This window comes from Mustela erminea, chromosome 6 (assembly GCF_009829155.1).
Source record: "Mustela erminea isolate mMusErm1 chromosome 6, mMusErm1.Pri, whole genome shotgun sequence".
NCBI classification, from domain to species: Eukaryota; Metazoa; Chordata; class Mammalia; order Carnivora; family Mustelidae; genus Mustela; species Mustela erminea.
The window spans coordinates 60,488,624-60,508,965 of NC_045619.1; the positions used below are offsets into that span (position 1 = coordinate 60,488,624).

At 35.0% G+C, this 20,342-nt stretch overlaps 1 protein-coding gene across 2 annotated transcripts; it reads right to left on the minus strand.

Moving 5' to 3' along the window:
* Positions 1-7,543: 7,543 nt before the first annotated feature.
* RERGL (RERG like) lies at positions 7,544-19,630 on the minus strand. Of its 2 annotated transcripts, XM_032347453.1 has the most exons (5): positions 19,285-19,626; positions 17,948-18,004; positions 13,697-13,770; positions 12,469-12,617; positions 7,544-10,085 (listed from the first exon to the last, which is right to left on the minus strand). In XM_032347453.1, the coding sequence occupies exons 1-5, from the start codon at positions 19,385-19,387 to the stop codon at positions 9,803-9,805; spliced, it is 666 nt and encodes a 221-aa protein (XP_032203344.1). In that variant the 5' UTR covers positions 19,388-19,626; the 3' UTR covers positions 7,544-9,802. The 2 variants fall into 2 exon arrangements, with proteins under 2 accessions (XP_032203344.1, XP_032203345.1); XM_032347454.1 differs by lacking the exon at positions 17,948-18,004 and having other exon boundaries at positions 19,285-19,630.
* Between the last annotated feature and the right edge of the window lie 712 nt (positions 19,631-20,342).

Below are 20,342 nucleotides of genomic sequence, written 5' to 3' on the forward strand. Positions count from 1 at the left end.
CTTTAGGGGCACCTGGGTGGCTAAATTGGTTAAGCATCTGCCTTCAGCTGTGGTCACAATCCCAGGGTCCTGGGATAGAACCCTGCATCAGGCTCCCTGCTCAGTGGGGATCCTGCTTCTCCTTCTCCCTCTGCCTCCTTCTCCCCCTGCTTGTCCTCTCTCACATGCTCTCTCTCTGTTAAATAACTAAATAAAATCTAAAAAAGAAATAAAAATAATAATCTTTGTCTTTTAATTACAAAAGTGATTAATGTTCATTTATAGGAAATTTGGAAAACACAAAGAGATAGTCATCGAAGAGCTAATGATCATTTGGTATATTCTTTTGTAACCCTTTTTCTGTGATACATTTGTACATAAAGTCATACCTACCTGTACTTTTGTATCTTGCTTTTATTTTTATTACCAAAACACAGGCATCTCCCTGTATAATTCAAAACCATTTGGAGAAATGATTTAACATGTGTATAGAATTTTCAGTAGTATTGAGGGAGGAGGTGGAGAGAGATGTTTAGAACCAGCTACATTTATTCGTGAATTCCAGCTCAGGCAATAACTGGCCTTTGATCTAGATTAATCTTTTTAATTCTGTTCAGGTGTGTAAAAGATGTAAGCCATGTAAAATAAGATAACAATATCTTCTTTGCAGTGCACTTCCTATCTTTTTATAAAATATGTTTACGCCGTCTAGCACTGTGCTACATACCTAGCATATACTCAAAAAAAAATGATTATATAGTCCACATAACTATTTTTTCTACTGTAACTAGCTTGACCATATTCTTAGACAATAGTGTTACCGAAATTTTTCTCTGCTTTAACAAAGTCTACTTGAAATAATTTGTTTTTCTGATTATTCACAGCCTAGATTTCTACAAGTATCATTTTAGTCATTGGTAATAAATAATATCACATATATCATTCTATGCATATAATTAGACCTACCACAATTGCTTTTATATTATAGCCTTCTAGTTCCTAAATTCTTAATTTCAATTATTCTGTATTTATTAGAACTGAAACTTTGATAATTTTTAAATAACACTAATTGTGAATATTTTTAGAACCCTTGCATATCTGAAAATATCTTTCTTTTGCTTTCACATTTTAACTAGAATTCAGCTGTCTTTTTAACTAGAATTTTGCCAGTTACCCTCAAAACTCTTTAGAAGTTTTACTTTTCTTTAAGTAATTTCTGTTTATATAATTACAAAGAAATTTAAGTCAGCTGAGTTTTTTCAATTACTTTTTACATGCTTTTACTTTCTGAGAGACTAGTATATGTATCTTTTTCTTTTTCTTTTTTTTAAAGATTTTATTTATTTATTTGACAGACAGACAGAGATCACAAGTAGGCAGAGAGAGAGAGGGAAGCAGGCTCCCCACCGAGCAGAGAACCCAATCCCAGGACCCTGAGATCAAAACCTGAGCCAAAGGCAGAGGCTTAACCCACTGAGCCACCCAAATGCCCCTGTATCTTTTTCTTAAAACACACCGAATCATATTTGAGATGTAGAAGTTTATCTGTTTGTACTACCAGGATAGGGATTATTGCTTCTGTGGATTTCTAAGTTTATAGTCCAGGAATAAGTATTATCTACCATAATGACTATTATTTTAATTATATTCTTCACATCTATAATATTTACATTATATGTTTTTTAATACATTCATTTATTTGTCTTTCTTCATGGTCTTAAAAATCTTCTCTTGTTTTACATCAATGCCAGTTATATGATGTTCTGAAATGCCGATTCTACGCTTCCTTACCAAAAATGCAGATTTTAAAGTCTGCTCTAGACTTTCTATTCTAGTTCTATTCTAATTTTTATTTTTAAAATTATTTCTAGATATATACTTTCTCCCTTCCAATTAATATTGCTATGTTTTTGTCTTAAGGAACATTTTCAAAAGTCCATTATTTTTAATGTATATGTGTGGTGGGGGGATTTATCTGTTTGTTTGATGTCTCTTGATCCCTATAAAAAGAAAGATGCTCTGTGGTCTGATTTGCCAAAATATGGTGCACCTGTCTTCTCCTTATCTTATAACCCTCTTAATTATTATTTTGGGAAGGGAATGGTGTAGCTCTCTCTCTCTCTAGTCTCAACTCCAGGAGTCTGGCTATTGTGCCCAACTCAGCATAATTTCTGTACATAATCAGGATTGATTTAGTTGGCCGTGAGAGGTGGTACCTAAACTTGCCATCATCATATGTAGTGAGTAACAGGACACAAATTATTTTGTTTTGTTTTTCTTTTAAAAAAATACAACATGCGAATCATAGTAAATCAAATCTCTGAGCCTCTGCCCTAACATTTCCAGCAACCAAATCTCTACTTCTCTCTGTGTTTGCCTTTACCCATAAACACTGTCCTGGCCAAGAAGCAGTTTGCCACTCCCACTCTTCTTACTCTTCTGCCTGTGAATGTTTAAAGGAAAAAGGAAAAGAAGGTTTGGTAGTGGGTCCTGAGTGAGAGAAATTAAGGGATGTGGCTATTTCAGAGAACCATGTTCATGAAGGAAGAGAAGATGGCCAGTTTTCCAATTATGCAAAGCTGTGTATACACTTTCTTAAGGAAAGGGCAGCATATTGTAGCTATCTGTACCAGGCAAATTATGCATTTTCAGTAAAGAAGGTAGCACAAACATAAACCATGATTTTTCCCTCATTTCAGTTCTCAGTTCACTTAGTGAAACACTGAGCTTCTGCTGATTTCTGTTATATGAAATTTCAATGCTATTATAAACTGTCATTATTCAAATTAAAATTAGAATTTCAATAGAAAACTGGAAAGTGGCAGATTCAGTCATCCTAACTAGTCAATGTCTCAGTGAAATCCTCATGATTAAAAAATATATGCCAGTGTGTACAAATTAAAGTTTTTTCATAGATATTCCTTACTAGTGGTTCTCTAAAGGTAAAATAAAATTACTAAAGCTATGTTGTTTTATATTTTCCTTATAGGGGAAATTCAATTTACTTAAAGATATTCAGTAAAAGAGCATAATCAAAGTTCTGCACTTATCTTCCATCATTTTCCCTCAACAACCTCTGGTGTCCTCTACTAGATAATTGACACAGCCACTGGTGTTAAAGAAAAAAAAGTAATATAAGCATTTGCTGTTCTAGTCCCGATTCTTAGAAGACTGTCACAAACCAACATATTTATTTCAACAAGACAAAATGTGGTAGGAGAAAATAGATTTTTTCAAAATATCTTTTTTTTATTTTATATATAGTTTCTAAGTTGGCATGTTAGTCACGTTATAAAATAAGACACCCAAAGAACATATATTTTGTTTTTGGTAAAAAATTCTCCTTCTGTGAACTTTCCTCCTAGTTCAATTTTCTAATACTTTATAGATGTCCACTAATTCTTCTTCAAATTCTAATGTTTGCTGAGACAAATGGGAACATTATCTCATAGTATCTGTTGTATTTCCATTTCTTCTGAACTGTTCAATTTCATTTTTGTCTCATGCCCACTTATTTTAACTATAATGCTAAGCTGATAAGCAGCTATTCATTTTATATAGCTACAAACCAATTCTTTTAACACTTATATGCACCCAGTCATTCCCCATTTTATAATTGCACTATTTTTTTTTCCTCTTCTAAGGGGATCCATCCTGGAATCTGTCACCAATTTTGTAATTTTGAATGCAACTTTTCTCACATATGTTAAACCTCCTTTTTAAAATTATTTTGCTATTTCCTTTATTTCTTTGCCATTATTTCACTTGATATTTTGTGTTCCTTTGACTGAATGGGTTATTGGATTAAATAGTAACATACTTACATATACATACGATATACATGTATAGTAGTCTATCTATATACAGAAACACACACATGCGTTAGTCTTACTCTATAAATATATTAAACTTTAAAAAAATAGTTTATTAAAAAAATAAATTGTAATTTAGAATGATCAAATTCCATAATTTTTAAACTACTTCTTAGCAGGTTTTGCTCAAAATCGCTCTTATTGTGGAGAATATTGCATAAGTAAAACATAGACTTCTTTTTGTCTAGGCCTTAAAATTTTCTGACTAAAATCAACCAACTGGTTATTTTTTAAATAATTGTTGTTTGAATGAATTAAACATTCTACCTCCAATTCAACCCAAGAATTTTAACCCCCAAATGTGTTTATGTGTAGAACCATACTCAAATTATGCAAAACTGAATAATTTATTACCTTGAAAGTAAATTTATATCTGGAAAAAATACCAGTCTAATTTTATATGTGTTTAAATGTTTCCAAGTGTCTAGTTATTAAGTAGTCATCTTTGGTCCTATAAAATGGTCTGAATACTACAGCAGTAACTCAGTCATGCTTTCATATCATGGCAAGTAATTTGATCTCTACTCATCTTCAGTGTTCTGTTTTTTGGTTTTTTTTTCTTAAATTTTTATGCTTAGTGGTTCCAGGATTACTAAATGTTGTGAAATTCCACATAGCAACAGCACTTTACAGTCTGCTAATTTCCTCCTTAGAAGAACTTGGGTTTCCATTAGTAAAAGTAAACTTAAATTGTATCTTTATCCAAAAGAAAGAAAAACAATCTGTTTGGTATACATTTGAAAATTATGATGACCTTCTTCTTTGATTTGAAATAATATATTGCCATTATAAAGTATATTTCCAATTTATAGTGTGTCTTTTTTTTTCTTTGGGAATTTAAAAAACTTTCAATAATTTAGGCTTTGCGTGATTCCCCCAGAATTGTAGAGTATGACTGATAACTGCCTTTAGAATCCCTAATAGCTAAATTACAATTATTATGCAAAGTCCTACAATAGACAGTTATATGGATTATTAAATGACTTTGCCTTTTTTGCAAACTATAATCATTTTCCTTTATTAGCTGAAGGATTTCATAATTTAAGGAAGATGAGAAACCTATAAGTCACGCTTTCAAATAAGGAACATGGATATTGCAAACATTAAATTCCCCCATAAAAATGTTAAGGCATCATTAAACTAGGTTCAGATTAATACAATTCAGTCAACTCTAGATAGATATCTCCCATAATAAGCTGAAACAATACCTAGTGATCTAAGATGTAAAATATTTTACTACAGCCAATTTATAAACCTATAAAACATACAGGTATCATTCAACCCCTTTATTAATAGTGCATGCCTTGTATTAAATCAAAACCATTTTAAAGGCCCCTCCCTTTTGGCATTCCCTTCCTCTGCTGTTGCCCCTCATTATGTGTTATCTCACTGAAGCTCATCCAAAGTGAATGACAGCATCCTTTTACTAGAAGCAGCATAGGCAATTCCCAGCCTAGTGATACAGCTTAACTATCTCCAAGATTTATAGACATACTTGCTATCCTCAACCTACAATATTCTATGGCCTAATGTTGATGTATTTGTTTCTCTGTAAGCAGATGTGGTTTTTCACTTTGGAAAACTGTAATTTATTATTTTTTTAAGTTTTTGCAAGTTGCCTTACATGTGAATTACATTCCCAAGAAAAAAACTAACAGTGGGAAAACTTCGGATTCTGGACTGTTTTGAAGCTGTTTGGAAGAATCCTTTTTCACCATTTTTCCCCAAGAAGAAAGCCAAATCTTTTGTATGATCTGAATTACCAAAAGTTTTAATAAGTTGTCTGTTCTGATGATCCATTATTGTGTAACAACCTGAAAGCAATGGTTTAACAAAACCCAAACAATGACGATATTAATTATTCTCACAAATCTGCAGTTGGGCCTGAATTCTGTGGGCTAACTCATCTCTGCTCTATTCGGCATCAGCTAGTCCAAGGTTAGAGGCTAGAATCACCTGAAGATTTGCTCATATGCTGGGTGGCTGTGTGGTTACTAATCCCAGGTGGTATCTCCAGTCAGATGCCTTTAGGGCAGCCTGATTCAGACTTGTTGACTCGTGGCTCCCAAAGCTGAGTCCCAGGGAGGCACAGATGGGATAGCTGAGAACAGTTGACAAAGGAACAGATGGGAGCTCTAGCACCTTTCCCAACCTGGTCTCCTAAGTCCTACCCATTACTTCCACCTTATTATGTTTGTTAAAAGAGAGTCAACAAGGGTGATCCATAATCATGGAGAGGGGAATTGGACTTAACCTGTTGATAGAAGTGTCAAAAAATGCGTGAACATGTTTTAAAACTGTCACAGCATAAATGGGGAAATTAATCCAGTATTTTTAAGTATCACTCTGGAAAATAATCAAGTGTGCATTTTTTATTTATTTACTTGACAGACAGAGATCACAAGTAGGCAGAGAGGCAGGCAGAGAGAGAGAGGAGGAAGCAGGCTCCCTGCTGAGCAGAGAGCCCGATGTGGGGCTCGATTCCAGTATCCTGGGATCACGACCTGAGCTGAAGGCAGAGGCTTTAGTCCACTGAGCCACACGGGTGCTCCCAAGTGTGCATTTCTGAAGTTGTTTCACAGAAACCGCACTTAAAATGTAAATTTTTTAAATGTAAAACTGTTTTATTTCCAGGTTGAGGAAAGTTGAGAAGTAAAGTTGTAATATGATAGTTTAATATGCATATATATTGTAAAATGGTTACCAAAATCAAACTGCAATCAAGTTAATTAGCACATCACCTCACATAGTTATCTTTTGTGTGCCTGTGTGCGAGTGTGAGAATGTCTGTCTGCATTACTCTGTTCCATTGACTCATAACAAGATGTGTCATCCCAAGTCATCCTGACAAAAAAACAAGGTATAATAAGTGAAATTCTAAAATATATACAAATATTAGTATCCTTAACAGAGGAATTTTGAAATCTGACTCATCACAGACACATATGCATGGATTAAGCTATTAAAGAATTTTCATACCATTTTGACATTAGAGTTCTTACATATAACATTCATTAATGGGTTGTTTTTCACACAAAATCATCCTAAAAGAACATTTCTTTTTTTTTTTTTAAAGATTTTATTTATTAATTTGACAGAAAGAAATCACAAGTAGACGGAGAGGCAGCCAGAGAGAGAGAGAGAGGGAAGCAGGCTCTCTGCTGAGCAGAGAGCCCGATGCGGGACTCGATCCCAGGACTCTGAGATCATGACCTGAGCCGAAGGCAGCAGCTTAACCCACTGAGCCACCCAGGCGCCCCATAAAAGAACATTTCTTAAACTGGGAAAATAATTTTAAAGAATGAAGACCGAATCTCTAAAACTGAGATTACCCAAAAGAATAAGGAGAAAAAAATAAAACAAAAACATTAAGGCCTAATGGTTAAACTGATATGTATATATTGACATAAAGTCATTGAATATTGAGGCTATAAAAGATTAACAAAATCCCTGTAAATAATTGACCAAATATATTGTATCACTGAATTTGCTAAATAACATTACACAATAAAAACTTTATTTCTTGCGGCACCTGGGTGGCTCAGTCATTAAGTGTCTGACTTTGACTTAGGTCATGATTCCAGGATCCTGGGATCGAGCCCTGCATCGGGCTACCTGATCAGTGGGAAGCCTGCTTCTCCCTCTCCCACTCCCCCTGCTAGTGTTCCCGTTCTCGCTGTGTCTCTGTCAAATAAATAAATAAAATCTTTGAAAAAAAAAAAAAAAGCTTATTTCTCATTGACATAGCAATCAAATCTGAATGTTCCGAATTGATAGAAAGCTTTCCAAAGCTTGAGATATAAGTGCAAGCAATAAGAGGACTGGGCCTCGTTACAGGGAGGTTACCAAGAAGTTCACTGTCCCATTTGCCAGAGCTTCGAGGTGTATACTTGGTTATCTACCCTTTGTATGTTAGAAAAGGTGGCGCATGGTACAGATTTCTATGCAGCCATCAGCGGTTTTGCCAGTTGGTCTGAGATCAGTGTAAAGTAAAACTGGAAGACAGTGACAAGAAAAACTAGAGAAAAATTATATGAATGGATCTCCTAGAGAGAGCATAAAATGGACATATATTTGTGTATCGTGCTACTGCCCATCAGAGAGCATCCACCGATGAGAACTCACTTTGCAACCGAGTGGACAGAATGACCTGTCCTGCAGATATCAACCTGCCTCTTTTCTTGGCCATCCCTGTGCTTACAAAATGGATCCAGGATAGTAGTGGTCACAGTGGCATTCCACAGATGGAAGAGATGCCTGGGCTTATAATATGGGCTTTGCCTCTATATAGCTGATTGAGCACATTACTTCTAAGTTTCCAACGAGCCAGTGTTACAAACGGAGCCTCTACCCTGGACATAGCATCACTTCTTTGGGGGCTGAGTGGGTGGATAACAGGAACCTAGTTAAATGCCGGCACTCTGATTCTACTCTTCCAGGATTCTATCACCTGCACTGATACGGAGGAGCACAGTTCGATGGCAGGATCCCCACTGCCAATTCTGACCTGTAAGCACAGCCACTGTTAAGCTTCTCAAAGTTGTCTGTGCCTCCTCGCTTCCTTAGTAATAAAAATGCCTCTGAATGGTCCCAAGCAACACAGCAAGATGGCAGGTTCTTGGGTCAACCTGCACCGTATCAATTCTAACTCCCCTATCTTTATGAATGTTCTGAACTATTTTGTATTCTACCACACGGTGTCTTATTATTTCCACTACTTTTACTCTAGTGTATCCAGGTCAGGCTCCTGAGGAACAGCAAAGCTGCACCAATGAGCTCTCGGTATCACTCCTCCAACGCGTAATCATGACTCATGGTAACACCACGTCAATGATTCTCCCCTTTGCAGCTGAATCTTCTGTACCACGCTCTACTCAAGATTCTCTTCCACCTTTGCCCCCAGGGTCCTGCCAATACATGTTACCCAACATATGTACCATTGCTTGTGCTCCCAGTTTAACTTCTCGGAGACCTAACCTTAATTTATCAGTGATTTGGCTGAAGTTAGGTCTAGGGCTATGACTTGAAATGGAGCAAGGCTAACCGCAGTGGTACTAAAGTGCGGGGTGGTAAAAGGTTGATTTCTGAAGGAAACTGTACTCAAAGAAATCTAAGAAGGCCCAAATGTCTGTCTAATATGGTGTTTCTTTCAGGGCAATAAGGTCTTCAAGGTTATATATTTAGCAAACAGCATTTATTTTTTTCTTTCCCTGTGATGTATGGATCTCTATGTGAACGAAAATCAACTGCTCTTTTTCATATGAAAAGCTGTATAAGTTAATTTCTCTATGATAATTACCCTTCTTAGCAAAGAATACAAGGAAAGGCAGAATTTTTCATCATCAGACCAAATACAGACTACACCTACAGGCAAGGAATTTAAATCTTCAAGGCCTAAGCTATAGGCAAAATAAGTAGTATGGGTAATAAGTAATATCCAGATGTAAGCAATATCAAGGACTCACTGAATTCCTGTAAAGGCATTTTCAAAATTAAATTCATGCATTTCTACTAAATTGTGAACTTCTACAAATTTATAAATTCAGCACTATAACACATTAACTATATGAAATATAATTACATACTTCATTCAAAAGAAATAAATAAAATAAAGGTCAACTGAGGCCTCTGGAATGGTAGTTTAATAACATTATTAAGCAGAGTTTATTTGGCAAGGCAAATTGGATAGCAATGCATCAATAAGTTATAGCGAATGCTATTCTGTGTCATAGAGAAAAAGATTTCATGTGAAGCAGAGTATACAGACACAAACAACCAAAAAGGCAAACTGTGTATCTGAAAACAAAGCTATGGCTTATGTTCGGCCATTTCACTTCTCTAAGAGAATTATTAAAAAAAAAAAAAAAACCTGCATACAAAGGATAAATTTCATGATCATGTGAATATTTGAAACTCTCTGATATAATAAATCCCCTAAGATAACACATCTGCTAAACAGATTTCCGTCTCTTTCCGAATACATTATTGATCAATTTAGCCATTGATTTAGATCCACTGGGTCTTCTCTTTTCTTTGAGTTTGAAGTTTGTCAGGATGTCCTTGATAATCCTGATAAACATCATTTCTACCTCCAGAGACTGCTCTGCTGCAGACAATTCACAGAACTGGCATCGGTTATCCAATGCCAGCTTCTGCCCTTCTTCCCAGCCAACCTCTCGTACATGACAGAGATCTTGCTTGTTACCAACCAAAAGCACAGCTGATTCCACAGCTCTGAAATACAGAACACAATTCTAGCAAGATTATTTTGCATCTTTTTTTTTCTCATTAAGTGTATATCAAAATGAATTATGGACCAAAAAAAAAAAAAGCCATATAGATAGATAGATAGATAGATAGATAAATAGAGAGAGAGAGAGTGTGTGTGTGTGCACACATACACATGAGTTTGTGTTCCTTACAGTCTTATATATGTCTATGACACATATCCCCACTTACTTGCAAAAATTATTTTAGATAGAACATAGTGTGTGACACAGAAGCGGCAAGACTCTTAAAGCATAGGATCTGCACTGATATAAACCTATTCTTGAATTATGGATCTGTTTACTAATAAGGCATGATTGTTACTCTTCCCACTTTCAATTTTCCTATATGTAAAACAATGGTAAAATAACCCTCATTACACAGAATTCTCATAGAGATTAAATTAAATGATGGATGTAAAAATACCTAGCATGGTGACAGGCAACAAAAGATGCTTACCAAGTATTATTTTTCATTTCCTTATCAATTGAAAGAGAAGGACTAACTAATGTCTCTTTGCTGAATAGTTACTGTAATTTAACAATTTAGATATGATTTCCCCAGAGAAAATATTACTCAATACTCACTGCTGTTTGTTCTTTGTTAATATCCGTACCATACTCTAGAGAAAAATGTTATGGTCTCAGGACTTTGTAGAATTTTTCTATTTATTTAAGCAATACATTTCTTTGTTAAGATAATGTCTTCAGCAAATATCAATGTATTCTCCTTGGTTATAGTGACACATTTCTAAAACAGAATTTCATTTGAAGGCTATAGTAAGACAACTAGTCCTCAAATGCCATGGAACTCTGCCAAGTTATCCACTTGAGGGGAAGTATGGACAAATGCAGTATTCAGCTCTATCTGAAGAGATACTGTCTTTATATTCTGCTCAAAGCTGGCTTCATTCACATGACGATGTGAGTGGTGAGGGGAAAAAAAAGCACAGTATGTAGACTTTTCAGAGTATTAATATCTTTTTCTGTGTAATTCAGAAAATTATGGTAAAGGATTAATGGGAAAGAGTAAGTGAAATATTTTGAAGACTGAGTCACAAATATCAGATGCAATTAAAAAAAACAGTAACATATTTTGCTATTCTAGTCTATCTACAGACTGAGAACCGGAAATGCTGAAAAATACTTAGTACATTAATAAAATTGCCTGGAAAATATCAAGTATAGGTGTTTTCACTTTTATGTTTTTGATTATTCTTAAGTGATTCTTTTGATTTGGAGGAATAGCACAAGAAGTTTATTACTATAACTTATCTAAATCATGCTACTTAAATGAGGTATTTAATGTTTAAAACAATGGAGTTCAAAAATATCTGTAATATTAAAGGAAATCAGAGCTGTGAGGTATGTTGGTAAAATCACATCCTTTTCTTTACCATGTTTCTACCAGTTTTATAATCAGAAAAATTATGTCTAGAGATTAAAGTGGTTTTCCTAAGGTCAATCAGATATAAACAAGAATGTATGCTGATTGACTCCAGGAAATACCCTTGATCAATTATTATCCATGTTTTCTTGATAAGGGGCATTAAAATAGATATAAAACACATATACACATTTTCAGAACTAATACTGTGTTTCTTGATTCTCAGATTAGAATGTTATTTCAGACTCTCAGGGCAAATATGATCCAGAGCACAAAGAATCTTTTGTAGCAGCATCTTGAACAAACATCAATATTTTAAATGCAAAAGGCTAAAACAAAAAATAAGGAAAGCTAAGTGGGAAATTCATATGGTCAAACTTACACCTACTAATACAAGAAGGGTTTAAGAGACAGTTCTGTCTTCCTTCAAGCTACTTGTGTCAAAACAATTACAATGGGAAATCATTGATCAGCTCTTTATTTTAGGAGGTGAAAGAAAAATGTATTCTCACACTTAGAAATTATAATGGTTTGACTCTTCAGTCTATTTTGCTTTGATAGATTGAACAACCCAATGACTAGGAATTGGATGCCAAATGTACTAAATTTGGATTTATTTAGTATCCTTAACATTTCTGTGGGAATGAAAAGAAAAGGTTGCAAACTGAACTGTCTTGTATACAGAGGACCAGGGTTTTGCAAGTGAGTGTCATGTTAACAATAGAATCTGTCTTGTAAAATAGCCATTTACTCAGAGCAAGTAACTGTTTATGTCAGCCAGGATATAAAGTATTCTCATCTTATTCCTTTTACTACATGTGTAACTCCTGTGGAATGGAAGGTGAATTGTTCAGGGCTGTTAAATTTTGTAATTGGAAGGCTGTATTAAACTCTTCCTAATGATGCTTATAGCTACACGATGATTTACTCAAAAGAAAGGAGAGAGGAATGAAGAATATCTTACCTTTTACAATGACTAGTTTGTGGCTCCCGAATTCTGTAGATCAGTGCTTTTGCAAAAGCAAATGAGGACCTGTCACTGATGTCATACACAATAACAAACCCATCTGCCCAGTGCAGCTCACTTGTGAGGGAGAATTTTGCTTTCTGTGGCTGAAAACAAATCAAGCACATTGAAACTGGTAGTACAGTCCACCTGCATTTTACACCTTAGACAATTAATTAATGGAAAGCCCATTTCACCTAAAAGAGACATTAATAAGCCAAAGACTGATGATATTTTCTAAAATGTAGTTTCCTTCGTTCTCTCTTCCTTATCACTCTTTCTTTAATTAAAAGCGACTAAATGCTTAAAATAAAGAGAAAGTACAATAAGGTTTTATTATCTATCTCATGTGCAACTTTTCTTTAAGAAAATATCTTAAATTTTTTGAAAGTTGGATAAGCTGTAATAAGTGCCCTTTGAATTAATATTGTTAATATTGTTAATATTGATATTGTTAGAATATCATTTTGAAAAGAGAAAATATTTTCTATCGGTATTAGCAAAGGGGTTATCTACTGATTTTTGATACTAGATTTAAATCAGAGGGGAAAAAAAAAACCAGTAAGGTTTAGCTAAGAACATTAAGGGATGTTTTACATAACTAAATGAATCTGTGTCCTGGAGTTGTTTTATTTATTTTTTTATATATTTTTTAAAGATTTTATTTATTTGACAGAGAGACACAGCGAGAGAGGGAACACAAGCAGGGGGTGGGAGAGGGAGAAGCAGGCCTCCTGCTGAGCAGGGAACCTGATGTAGGGTTAGATTCCAGGACCCTGGGACCAGGACCTGAGCCTAAGGCAGATGCTCCCGCTGAGCAGGCAGCCAAAGCCCAGGACCATGGGATTATGACCTGAGCCGAACGCGGATGCTTAACCAACTGAGCCACCCAAGCGCCCCTAAACTATTAACTTCTCATAGCTATATGGTGAAATCCTAGAAATATAAATGCAGTCTGATATCGCTATTTGAAAGATATTTGTACTATGGTAATTTTTGTCATAACTTTACAGAGAAGTTAGATAATGGAATTTATAATATTAAAAATAATCTCTTAAAACTTTAATTAAAATTGAGAATAAATTTCAGTTTTAAGATTGGCAACTTTATTTTCACTTACTCTTCTCCAATCTTCTTCAAATCATGATTGAAAAAATAAAATAAAAGCATATTTTGTTTTACTTACTTGAGAACAAGGATCGTATATTTCTAGATTCAGTTGCTTCCCTTCCAAATACAAATGCTTGCTATAGATAGATTCTGCAAAATATGCATATATTTGTTGCAGTATGGAAATACTCCAGAATAAAAAAAAAAGGAACTCATATTTGAATCACAATCTTACAAATGCAATTGGTTATCTTCTAATAGAATAGTACAGTGGTTTTTTTTTAAATGTTAGTGGTCAAATACATGTATTTGTTTTATTTGTTCATATATATGTGTATATACATATGTGTGTGTACATATATATATATTTCTTACAAATAAACTTCACCACCATATCTTTTCAACTACATGCTATTGTGCATATATACTTATCTCCCATCTTATAACTGGATGAGTTATCTGTGTTTCTATCTAAGGTCAATGCATTCGTTATACACTAGTTACCAATTACTCTGGTCTACTGAAAGATATGACCCCACCAATTTTACCTCTTTCTTCTGCATCATAAATTTTTCTTTACTACATCATTATTAACAGCTGAATTTCTAACAACAATCCTTTAGAACACCCAATCTCTTCAACAATTGCCCTATTTCTCTGTTGGCCTTTTAGTTACATATCCAGCCCCCCCCCACCCTGTGTCCAATTTCTCTCCCCCAAGTTCTTTCAGTTATTCCAATCAGGCTTATCTCCAATAACTTAACTAAAACTGTTCTTATCAAAGTTATGGTTTTAGATTCAATGGGTAATTCTATATCTTGATCTTACTTGCCCTACTAGTATTAATACAGTCAATCACCCCTGCCTCTTTAAAAGGTTTCCTTCACATGGTTTTCAAAGCAACATATTCCCCTGTTTTTTTCCTTTGTTCCTTGTTGCTCGGTATTAATCTTTTTTATTTTTCCCCAACATATCTTCTCCCTCTCCAAACATGGGTCCAGTTTATGGATCTCTTCTCTATCTAGACTCCCTTGCTAATCTCATTCAGAGTTCTATAGAACAATTTTTGCTAAGGAACCCAATTTATATCGGTACCTAGACCACTTCCTTGAACTTCAGATGCAAACAACTCCTGCAATCGCACATCTCCCTTTAAACACCAAACAGACATCTCAACCTGAAACACTCAAAAATGAAGCTCAGATCTCCCTAAAAGGACTGTATCTTCCACAGTTTTCCATTCATTAAATGACATACCCATAACTCCAGCTGATCGGGTTAAAAGCTTTAAGTCACCCTTGATCCTGTCTTTATCTTACCTTCCATATTTATCCTATTAAAAATTCCTTTTTATCCTATCTTTAAAGTCTATTTTGAATTTTTCTGTTCTCATCATCTCTATTGTTAGAATATCATTATATTTTGTTTAGATTATTACAAAACCCCTCCTATTTCATCTCTCTGCTTTACCCCTCTCTTAATTCCCTTCTCATGCTTACTCTATTCTCAACATGGGAGCAAAAGGGAACCTTGAACCCAAATCATATCACTTGTCTGATCAAATCTCTCCAAATCTCTCTTGGATAAAGCAAAGTCTTTAAAATGGCTAAGAATGGCCCTCATTGTCTAGTCCCCCATGACTTTTCTGGCTATTTCTCTTGAATTTTTCGCACCCAAACTACACCATCTTCCATACCATTCCTCAACTTTTTCAGAAATTTCCTGCCTCAGAATTTTGATAATTGTTCCTCCTGCCTGCACATAACCCCACAGATATCTTCATGGCTCAGTTTTCACCACCTTTATGTCTCTGTCCAAGTGTCACCTTCTCAGAGAAGTCTACCCTAACTACCCAATTTTAAATGGCCACATACCGTACTAGTGCCATTCCCCCATGCTGTTTTCTTTTTCTTCATAGCATTTATCATGTGACATAACTTAATTTTTTAAATTGACCCTCCCTTCTGGAATCTAAATATTATGGAGGCTTAGATAATTGTCTTTTTTTGTTCTCTGCTATAGCTTCTCTACCTAGAAGAGTAACTGGGACATGGTAGGTGCCCAATAAATATTTGTTAAATGAATGAGGGACTACCTTTCTGTAACTTTTCCTCTGGGGTTTAATTTAAGACTTACTTCTCTCCAAAATGGTACACTGACAAAAATCGTGTCCCACTCTGGCAATGTAACCCATAGTTTAAAAGATGTAGCAAGCATTAGGGAAACTAAGTTAAGTGGGTTAGGGATGAATATTAAAATCCTTCTAGGCTACATTTAATAAAATCTGTTATAGTTTAATTAAACCTTAAAGTACATTTTCAGTTCCTTTTAACTTCATAGGTTTACTACTGACTGTGAACCATAAAAGTTCCTTCTAGAAATTTAAAAACATCTACTCTCAATTCAAAAACTGCCAGCAGGGGTCACAAACTCTTAACTTTTTAGAATTTTATTATTTTTCCCTTCTGGTCTTCACTTACAAGATGAGGTCATTTTTTCTGTTTTGTCCTTATGCAAGAATAGCCTTTTGCTCATCTGATTATCTTTTCAAAATGTCTCAAAGTCTTATTTTTTTTAATGAAAATGTACCAGCCAAAATTGTATATACTTCATTTGTTTACATACCTATATCTTATTAAAGATTAATGGGACATTTTGTTGTTGCTGCTGTTATTTTTAGGTGTGGTTTTATTTATGTTATATTTTGCTTTGTTTTGTTTTCTGGAACATTTTTTCATGCCTGACTCCTACTTTGTGAGATAGATAGATAGATAGATAGATAGATATTTTTTTTTTAAGATTTTATTTACTTATTTGACAGAGAGAGAGAAATCACAAGTAGGCAGGGAGGCAGGCAGAGAAAGAGGGGGAAGCAGGCTCCCTGCTGACCAGAAAGCCCGATGCAGGGCTCGAACCCAGGACCCTGAAATCATGACCTGAGCTGAAGGCAGAGACTTTAACCCACTGAGCCACTCAATATAACACCCTATTTTGTGTTATATTGACTGAGGTTTTTGACCTGAGAAATGAAACAATAGGAATTTCTCTTTCTATGTATTTCTTTTTAAATCATTTTCCAAGCACTTTCCCTAACATATTCACAATGTTTTATTACTGAAATAGTATCTTAGATACATGTAGAAAGCAATACAATACTTTAAAGTTATTTTTTAAATTCTCTAGAAATGTTACCTAATGAATGGAGGCACTAAAAAATATTTTTTAGTGGAGGGAATTATTTCTCATGGAAAAATACACTTGCAATGATAACTTCCTATTACTCGAGGAATTATTAAACAAAAAAATCAAAATCATTCTCTTTTTTCCTAACTCTTTTTTTTTTTTAAAAAAGATTTTATTTCTTTATTTGACACAGAGAGAGAGATCACAAGTAGGCAGAGAGGCAGGCCGGGGCGCGGGGGCGGGGAGCAGGCTCCCTGCTGACCAGAGAGCCCCATATGGGGCTCGATCCCAGGACCCTGAGATCATGACACCTGAGCTGAAGGCAGAGGTTTAACGCACTGAGCCACCCAGGCGTCCCATCCCTTTTTCCCAATTCTCATGTTTGTTTGTTTTTAATAAATCTGTTGTTCTTGTTTAAAATGCAAAAACACTTTTCCCTCATGCCTTAAGTCAGGTGAGATATTAGTATCATTATATTGATTAATTGCTGAGCCAAAAATATACTCAAACTCTGGCAAAATTCCTCACTTTTATTAATGCCCCACTGTGGTATTTCCCATATGTCATGCTAATTCTGATCAAAATGAATTTAGAGCAGAGTTAGTAAAATGCTTCTAAGATCTGGCACCTGTTTTGAATTTCTCTGAAACTTAGATAAGCCACCTAGATAATTATGATATGATCTTTAATCAAGGCATAATTTTCCTGTTATTTTCACACAGTTTTACAATTAAAATAAGCTTTATTTTGTAGTTCTAGTACTTTTGTAATTAATTTATCCTTATCTTTCAACAGATGTTTATTTAATTTCAGAACTGTTTTATAGTTTACAAAATTATTCATACTCACATGCTTTACAATATTGGGGGAGGGGAATCTCAGTTTCAATGTTCTTCTAGTTCTAGCCTGAAACAAACAGCCTTTCTAATCCATCTCACTTAACATCAAGTTGGGTGAATTTTATCATATAAGAACATTCAATTCAAGTACCTATTTTGGCATTTCCAACCAGAAACTGTATAAATATGTTGCATAAAATTGCAACAATGGAAAATTCTATCAAAATGCTTCAGTGATCTTAATTGCGGTTTAATTAAAATGCTGACATTTTAAAGGTGAAAAAAAGTCTTGAGTGGTAACTTACCAAAATTAGAGGCATATTCTCCAATGAATCGCTTGGTAAGAAACCTTACTGTGAGGGCTGCAAAACAAACATGCTGGACTTAGGGGTTTTTTTCTGTTTTAGGGCACAGACAACTTAGCTATGTACATAAGGTTTTATCTTTCAGCTCAAAAATTACCAAGCATTAATGCAGACCTTAAAGCTTTATTAAATTCTAGTCTAAATAATAGTCAGCAAGATTTTCACTGTACAACCATAAAGATTAAAAGACTAGAAAGAAAGTGATCTGCCTATTCAAAACACTATGTAATTAATTTATGAATGCGAACAGGTAAAGCAGCTTACTTTATGTAACAGAGACAGAGTTCTCATTAAGTTTGAGACTCAAGAACTATAACATCTCTTTATATTCTTGATTGGATTAAATCTGGCTCCAAGGTGCTGCGTGCTAATAGTGACAAAGACAAGACCAAGCATTTATAGCTGGTTGTGAAGATACTGGGACTTCAAACTCCAGGACACCCAGAAAAGGACCTCTAGTGTCAGTTCATCTTGTTCCTGCTCCTGGGTCTGGCCAGGTGTATGGCTCAGGAAGTTCAGGTAGCTCTGTTGGTGGTGTCCTGACAATCATGATGGAACCAAAAATGAAATCCAGTGAAATAAAACAAATCCAGGGCTCCCAAAGTCAGGGCACCTGTTGCTCAGTCCCCAGGCATCTATAAAGCCATGCCCATCCTTAGTTTTTTCACTCTAATAATGTTGCATTTAAAAAAAAATCCAAGCCACTGGACAACAGTAAATGCCTGGGGGGCTCAGTTTGTTAAGCATCCGACTTCAGCTCAGGTCATGACCCGGGCTCCTGGGATTGAGCCCGGAGGCGGGCTCCACGCACAGCGGAGTCTGCTTGACCCTTTCCTTCTCCCTCTGCCCCGCCCTCTGCTCATGCTCTCTCTTTAATTAATTAATTAATTAAAAATCTTTTCAAAAATCCACAGATCTCCATGAACTTTCCTCCACCCTTAGTCTCAGAGCAGAAGAATCAGTTCAAGACCATTGTCTGGCTACTAGTGGATGTGAGGGCCATGTGTGGTGGAGTGACAAGTAAGGGGGACAGTGATGGAGGGATTTACTATTATTCCTGTGAATTTTAAAAAGGTATAAATTAACACATATCTTTCTCAAACTGTCTATAAATTCTATAAATATACAGTTAATTATATTATTTACTCATAAAAATGAAAATTCCTAATGAAAAGTAATATGCATAATTATATAACTGTATCTATCTATTAGGTCCATATATTTCTTTCTCTTTCTCCTCTCTGAACCATGATGCCATAGGAAACAACACCACTCACCAGATTTGCCTGTTCCTTCACCACCCAAGACAGCAAGTTTCACATCATTCATCTTGTCTTCCTGCTCCTGTCTTCTGGAGCTATACTGACTTGAGTCCAGCATGCGCTTTTTAAAATACTTTTTATTAATGCTGCTATCATTTCTCTAAGGCCAACTCCGCCCCATAGTCCTATCATCCAATAATAACTTCAAAAAATGTTTTCCTGGAGTCTTTTTAAACATATTTAGCTAAGAAAAAAAAAAAAAAAAAAAAACACTGCAGTTACTGTTTAGACTTAAAGTCTTCTTAAGTCAATAGTTAAGAATTTCTAGACTAAGCTAAGAAAGCTTAGCTCCCAATCCTCTATTTTTATGTACACAGAATCTTCCTTTCCTTAGGATGTAGAAAAATGATTTCATTAAGAAAGCTTTTAGATGATGAGTATACATTCCTGTAAATCTACTTAGATTGGATCAGTTTTGATTTTTCTATTAATACATGAGCCTACAGCTTCTTGAGCTTCTTCTGTGAAAGACAAGGGGAGTAAGTTCACTCAGTCATGAAAATAAATGAGAGAAGGAAGAGGATGGCTACCTCAAATGTATTAGTTTAAGGTTGACAACAGGTTACACAAACATCCAGCCCGTGTTTTGAGGCTCATGTGAGTCATGTGAGCCTCTGAACGAGATATGTGGACACAAAGGGTTTTACATTGTCTTTCCTGATAAACAATTCCTCTCTCTCTTTTAAATTTTATACCAATAGACAACAGTGAGTTTTTGGAGAAAAAAAAAAATAAACCAAGCAGCTTCATTTTGCTTAAAAAGCAATAAACAGAAACCTACATTTCCTTCTAGAGTACTTAATAATTAGGAAGAACAGAAATTCAAAAAAAGGAATAAGATTTGGAAGGGGTATTGTGATATACTTTACTCCTGCTATGACCTAAAGAGATAAATTTAATATGCTATGACCTAAAGAGATAAATTTAATATGCAAAATGATGGGTCTTTCATACTTTTAACCACTTTTCCCTACCACAAATCCCTGTATTATTTTCTTCCCTTTCTCTTTCCC

Excerpts from the sequence above, each read along its gene's own strand:
- RERGL (XM_032347453.1), bottom strand. The coding sequence starts at position 19,387 with ATGCTGGACTCAAGTCAGTATAGCTCCAGAAGACAGGAGCAGGAAGAC. Across the intron at positions 13,771-17,947 it reads AGAATATGCCTCTAATTTTG|AATCTATCTATAGCAAGCAT; the intron begins GTAAGTTACCAC and ends CATATTTTGCAG. Across the intron at positions 10,086-12,468 it reads CAAACTAGTCATTGTAAAAG|AGCTGTGGAATCAGCTGTGC; the intron begins GTAAGATATTCT and ends TCTGTATTTCAG.